This window comes from Octodon degus, unplaced genomic scaffold (genome assembly GCF_000260255.1).
Source record: "Octodon degus isolate 3935 unplaced genomic scaffold, OctDeg1.0 scaffold00067, whole genome shotgun sequence".
Lineage (NCBI taxonomy): Eukaryota > Metazoa > Chordata > Mammalia > Rodentia > Octodontidae > Octodon > Octodon degus.
Window position 1 is genome coordinate 7,812,123 of NW_004524643.1, and position 7,327 is coordinate 7,819,449.

The window sequence follows — 7,327 nt, forward strand, 5'->3', positions numbered from 1 at the left end:
TGGAATGAACCTAGGACCAGCCAAAACAGTTCTAAGGAAGATGTAATTTATCTCTGTCTACTTTCTAAACCATTTACCTCTTTTCTTTCAGGATTTTGTTTTCCAAGGACTCATTAACCTCTAATTATTTCAGTCCAAATTAGCCTTAGAAACTCCTTTTGTTCTGATTTAAGAACTCATTGATTTTCCTCTCATATCTATTTACTTTGAAACCAGAATCTAGAATTTCCATCATTAGTCGCAATTATTTCTTCACGACCTGACAGCTGACTTTGGCATTGTTGAGATGACAGTAATTTTACTGGCATGAAGAGCTGTGGGGTCAAAAAGGTTGACACCCAGATTATAAAACGTCTTGGAAGACCATGCAAGAAGCTCATGAAGAAACAGTATATGAACCTGGGCCAATAAAGGCAAAGGTGCATTGACTATCCCAGAGAATTTGGGCATGCCAGGAACATGGTATTCATGCTGAGGGAAGATGTAGCTCAAAAGTGGATGATGTTTTAAAATGTGTATCTAGAGAAGACAATCTCCTTCCATCTTGTTGTTTTATAAAACAGAGTTGGCTATTTTTGGACACTTGTTTTTCTGTATATATTTTACATCTAGCTTGTGAAATTCTACCAAAAATCCTCTTCAAATTTTGCTGGAATTACAGTTATTTAAAAGGTTAACTTAGTAAGTCATAGAATTAACAATATTGAACCACCTTATCCATAATTTTAGTGAATATTTCCACTGAATTCATCTAATAAAATTTCACTTCTCTAAAAAAATAGAAAAACAAAACAAACAGAAAAGAATACCCTGGGCAAAAGCATTAACCTTTTAGGACTCCAGTGTTGTCACAGAAAATATATTAGATTTAGGTACTCTTTTAGCATACATTCTACTTCAAAATGTTCAATATATAGGAATCTTTCATTTCCAAAATGAATGAAGCAGCCCCATGTACCTATTCTTACTCCAGCCTTAGGTGGAGAGGGAATTGACAAAGGCCTGAGAGATGACTGGGAAGTCTGACTCTACTGTAACTAGGCTCATTTTATTTGGCTTTCTGAGTTCCATGAAGCTAACCTATAGGACCCTCAGGGAATGTGATCACATATAAAGGATATCCAATAGCAGTTATGTATTCACTACTTAGGCCTAGGTGTCTGCCTTTCAATTAAGGGGAAAGCAAAATAGAACTTGAAACTTTTATAGGTAAATAGATTCAACTTGAGACCATAATCGTAAGAGAAATAAATCAGACTCATGTGTAAACACTGTATTGTCTCACTTCTGTGAGAAATTAGAGGAGTAAATAAGTCTAAAATGCAAAATAGATATTTTGAAATGAAAATAAGTTGTTCAAAAGGAAAAATAAACTATTCTGGGGCAAGGGAAAAGGATGGAAGGGAAAAGGGAAAAATACAAGTGAGTTATACTATTAGGTCCTTAGTTCACTGAAAAGGAAGGTTTGTGCTAATACTGACTGGACAAATTTTAATGACTGTATCTTGTAGTTTGAATGACTAAAGATAACAATATTCAATGTATTAACTAGTCATTCTATTATTTTGTTATGAAATGTTTTATCTTTTTCCCATAAAAAAAATCAAAGAAGGCTATTTGATCCACTTTATTCAACAATTTGAGATAGTCTTCTATTTGAAAGTAGCACTTGGGAAGTTTTTTACTTCAACTAATTATCTATTCTTCTATACACTGTCTTCAAACTTTTGGTGCAAGTTTGTGAGTCAAACTGTGAAAATTTACCTTTAAATTGCATTGGTCTATGGAAAGGTCCACAGTTAAACTTCTACATTTATTGATTTAGTCAGTAATTTTTGGCTAATAAAAATGCTGACAGGTATATAAACAGGATATGTGAAAACATTTTTCTTGCCTTTTAGAAGTTACTTTATAATCTTCAAATCACTTTTTCTCCCTCAAACCAGTTCTACCCTGAATTTTCCACCAGCTGTTAATGACAACTCTACCTATCCTTCAAACCAAAGTTCAAATCCAAAACTTTGCGATCACCTATTCTGTCTCAATTTATCGCAAATCCCAAGTTCAACAGTCATGTTGTTTCTACTTAGAGAAGATGAGTAGAATCAGACCATTTCTTGTCATCTCTGCTTCAGTTTGGGTGTAAAATTATCTTTTACTGGCCAACGTGCTAAAGGCTTATTTCTTAACTTTGCACTATTGAGGAGTGGTACAAACTTTAAGAGGAGGGGTTGAATGAGAGTTTTTAGGTCAGAGGCATGTCCCTGAAGGGGACACTGGCCCCTTCTCTTCTCTATTTTGCTTCCTGACTACCATAAAGGGAACAGTTTTCTTTATTACATGCTCCTCCCATGAGGTACTGTGGTCTTACAACAGGCCTAAAAGCAATGGTGCCGAATATCATGGATTTAAAACCTCTGAAACTGTGAGCTAAAATAAACCTTTCCTCTTTTTAGATTGGCTATCTTGGGTATTTTTTTTTCCATCATGACCAACCTCCATACTATTCCTCTGACTCGTGCCATCTGCATTTCTCCCTTAGGTTATTACAACAGCCTCCTTAATGACTGTATCTTGTAGTATGAATAACTACTTTAAAGATAACAATATTCAATATATTAACTAGTTATTCTATTATTTTGTTATGAAATGTTTTATCTTTTTCCCATAAAAAAATAAAAGAAGGCTATTCAATCTACTTTATGAAACACTATTAGTTTTGGATTTGAACAGTTTGAAGGATAGGTAGAGTTGTCATTAACAGCTGGTGGACAATTCAGCCTAATTTTACTCTTGTCTCTTTATAGATAATTCCCAAAAGGGCATATCATTCTCATCAGGGTATACTCCTGCTTCATGGCCTTCATACTTGCTCTTTTCTTGGTCTAGCATGGTCCTCCTCTAGCTGTTCCTACATCTTGCCCCTTTATGTTCTATTAAGCTTTTATATGCTATCTTTGCAGTGAAGCCTGCTGTCGCCAACCAATTAAGAAATCATTCTCTAGCATTCTCCTCTTTCATCACCCTAATTTAGCTTACTTCATACCCTATACTCTTCTAAAGCATTTAAAATTTACTCACTGTATTTACATTGTCTTCCTTCCACTAAAATATAAGCTACACAAGGGCAAGGACTTTCGTTTTATTCACTGCCATATTTCTAGTATAGCACATATGAAAACAACTAATAAATATATGTTGAATTAATGAACTGTGTTAGAGACATACATTTAAGCATGTTATTATAACACAGACCAAGTGCTAGTAACAAACATGTACAAAGTGCTGTTGAAGAAAATTAGTAAGTTACTGCCACACTTTCCAACTTTTTCTCAGTTTATTTGGAATGCCGGCATTGCTTGCCATACTGTACCTTTAGGGACCATTCTTCATGGGATCTCACTGGGTGTACACACTCTTTTCTGCTTTGAGCCACCACTGTGCATGTTTAGAAGCTCCTGCGACACTTATATTACCTTGAACCAGAAAGATTCATATTTTCGTCTTCTGCCCATCTACTAAATTATAACCTCCTGAGGAGTGATTTTTGCCTTTAAGTCCTCCACTGAATTGCATTTAATATCTTCCACAAAGTTCTCAATGAAAGTTTGTTGTAAAAATGTCATTAATTCCAGGGGCCAGGGAAATGGCTCAGTGGAATAAGTGCTTCCCTGGCAAGCACAAGGATCTGAGTTCAATCCCTGGTTCCACCAAAAAACTAAAAATGTCATTAATTCCACGCCTCTTAAGGTGATTATCATCCTTAACTGCATTCCTTAAAAAGAATCTGACAAAGCCAGTTAGCTTTGCTAGTTAGGGAATGCTTTTCAAAATCCAGATTAAGATTAGAATCACTGCATTAAACTTAATCATTTAGTGAGTCTTAAAAGAAATGATAATTTTTCTACTTAAGGTTACCTTTACAATGCACATGTAAATCCTGAGGATTGGCTGTTTTCTTTTTAATAATTACACAAAAAAATGGAATTCACAGTCTGAACAAAAGTATCATCTGAAGTGATTTTCATAAGCAATATTTAAGTTCATGGTTTTTATCTATGAGTACACATCTCAAAAGAGAGACAGTGGAAAAATAAAATTCTATTTCTAAATAAATCCTATAAACTACTTTCCATAATTTTCCTCAAGTACAGAAGATACCAGTCTCCTTCTACCTGCAAAATGGTATAGTATTTTAATAACATTAATTTGGAGAATTTTTCAGAATTGAAAAACTTTCAGATAATGGGAGATACTAAAGATTAAATGCTGCTGTATCTTAAGCAGTTAATGTTTGGCAGCTACCAACTTAGATCAAAGAGCAAAGTCAAACAATATTTTCAATACCTACATTTATTTTTGCTTCTGTTTTTCCTTTGCCCCTTTTGTAATGATCAGTACAGGTTAGTTCTTATTTGTAGTCAAGAGTCCGCTTTGTAAAGGACTACAATCCCTCAAATAGTGGTTCAAAGAATAAAACTTATTATTCATGTCAAATTAGTCTCCTCTCTTCTTTCTCCTCCTCTTCCTTCTTCCCTTTCCTCCTCCTTCTTCCTCTTCTTTTTCCCCCCTTTGGTTTTCTTTATTTTGAGAGATGGGATCACACTAAGTAACTTGGGCTGGCCTTGAAGTGACTATAAAACCAAAGCTGGCCTCAAGCTTGTGATGATTCTCCTGCCTCAGTCATCCAAAGGCTAGGATAATAGGTATGCACAATTACCAGATCTACATCAAACTTTAATCCATAGATTCACCTCTATCTAACTCAGGACAACAATCTTCCAGCACATCTATAATGTGTGACCTATAATGACAGAAGTCTTACATTAATCCATTGAAAAAAATATTCAAATTAATTTAAATTTGTAGTTCGGTTATGCATACATGAAAATATTTATTTCCTATTCTGTGAGAAATCATTTCAAACAACTAGTTTAAAAATCTTTTTAAATTTGTAGGCCTAATACATTCTGCACATAGTAATCAAGACTATATACAGTAACCAACATCCTTTGAATAGAAATATACTGATTTCACTTTTGATTACTCTAATTAGCCAGGTAAGAAAAAAATTAGATTTCAGAGAAGAAATGTTCAAATTTTATCTGGCAGAAGAAGAATCAACCTTAAGTCACGCTTTCATATATTAGAATTTCCCCAGAATATTATGCTTTATAGAAACAAAAACATACCAAACAGACGAAATATATTAAATGAAAATAAATTCAATTATTAGAGAATTGGAAGATGGAAAACAGAATATAAGAATGACATGTACAGCATTTTCTCTACCTAATTTAGCTTCCCTTTTGCAAAGTAAATCACTTAGCTACAGAAACCTGGAATATTTTTTGTAAAAATTGATTTAAATACTAATCTGCAATACAATTGGGCAAGGATTAATATAATTAAGCATTTAAGTACCACTCTGAAATACAATTACTGAATAGCACTGTGACTTTTTTCTTCAAAGCACTTAACTGATTTGTGGTGAATAATCAGATTAATTTTCTCTCTGTTACTTGACTGTAATTCCTTAAAACAAGGTTGTGTTTGCCTTCTTCATCTTTTTATCGCCAGCATCAGACAAGATCCTGGCCTGCGAATTCGTATAAATGAACGTCATTAAAAACAAAACAGGTCAGCTTTAGTCAAGACCAGTGATCTGGAAACTTCTGCCTCCTGAAGAGAGAAGTGAAGACCCTCTTCCAAACACAGGATGCTTTCTCTCCTTTCTTCCTGCCAGTTGCTTAGCATTTTTGTCCACAGTTTTCCTCTGGAAAATCTGTGAAATCAGAGTGTCTACTTCATTGGCCAGTGAGATTAGCACACTGCGCTATATGTTCCTGGCCGATTAGTAAAGCTCATTCCGTGCTGTAGGATTCCAATGATGGTTAAGAATTAACTCATGTTTACACTTCCAAAAATTATTTATAAGAGCCCCTCTCTTGGCGTCTTTCACCCGTGTTCTCAATAATCCTCATGGTCAACTCCCAGACCGGTCAAACATCGAAGAGCTTTCCCAGCGCCCTCGCCTTTCCCTCAGCTGAGGAGAGACCCCTTTCCCACGTGCCCTCGGGGCCGAGCCTTCAGCGCTCTGGGTTCTCAGCGCGCAGGCGCGCATCTCTGCAGGCGGCAGAGGTGAGGCTCGCGTACCACACTGCGCAGGCGCACAGGCAGACGCCCACCCGGCGGAGGCGGGAAAGTCGCGCCAGGTCGCCTCAGCGCTTGAGCCTAAGCGGGCGTGGGCTCTGCCAGGCATTGCACCGAGGGCCTCTCCCCTCTCAGCCTGACAAGGAGGTTTCCCTTAAATGGTGCGGGCACACGGGGAGGCGCTGGCCGCACGTCCGCCACCGGGGGGAAGGTCCGCGCCGACCCCAGCACAGGACGGCGGCCCACCCTGCCCGCCGTGCCGGTACCTCGCCGTACACCAGGCTCTGCTTTCTCATGTAGACGTGGGGAAGCTCCGCGGAGGCGGCCAGGGAGAAGATGTTGCCGATGACTGGCAGCCCCCGCGGCCCTGGGGGGAAGCCCACAGGCCGCCTCTGCTTCAGCAGCTGGTGGACCACCAGCGCGAAAAGCAGCAGGAAGATTCCGCTTCCGAGCACCGGCGCGCCCGCCTCAGCGCCCTGAGCCTCCCCCATGCCCCGAGCCTGGGGTACTAGCTCCGTCGCCAAGCCGCAGCGGGCGCTCCCGCCACGCCCTGCGCTGCCATTGGCGGGATTCCCCGAGGTCCCGCCCTAGCTCCGTAACTATTGGCTCGCTGAGTGTAGGGCGCTGGGGCGTGGCCGCCAGCTGCCTGCTGGCTTTGCTGGACACCAACTCCGCGGCGGGCACCGGTCTTGGAAGGCCCTTTAACGTGTGTGGACAGTGACGACTGTCTGCGCGGCTCCACTCACTGAGCCGGAGGGATCCTGCCGCTGCAATCTTAAAGTATGTTTTCTATGTCCTGCTAGGAAGACTCGAGTCAACGCTGCAGTCTTTAGCTGAACCGGGTAATTTTCAGACTTGGCATTAATTTAGCGAGTTGTCCACTCTGTATAAAAAGAAAATAAACAGTATTTTCTCCTTGCTTACTCATAAGTTTTCTCCTGTTAAAAGGGCTGTTTTGGTGGGGGTTGCTTATCTTTTCATTCCTTTCTGGGTCTTCCAAGCTAGTTACTTACTATAATCACAGAGGCCTGTCTAGTCTGCAGTTGCTCAGGGATGCCACTTCTTGACCTGGAAATGTTGGTGGCTGGCGATGCAGGAATGTAGAGGAGACAGGAGTTTATTTAGATGGGGCACACTACCAAGTGGGACAGAGGGTGAGTTTCCAAGACAGGAA

At 39.3% G+C, this 7,327-nt stretch overlaps 1 protein-coding gene across 1 annotated transcript in view; it reads right to left on the minus strand.

Moving 5' to 3' along the window:
- Window positions 1-6,683, minus strand: part of LOC101581815 (vitamin D 25-hydroxylase) — a 35,750-nt gene extending 29,067 nt beyond the window's left edge. The window contains exon 1 of the mRNA XM_004634901.3: window positions 6,420-6,683. Coding sequence (XP_004634958.1) covers window positions 6,420-6,644 — 225 coding nt within the window. The 5' untranslated portion in view covers window positions 6,645-6,683. The remainder of the gene's footprint in view (window positions 1-6,419) is intronic.
- Between the last annotated feature and the right edge of the window lie 644 nt (window positions 6,684-7,327).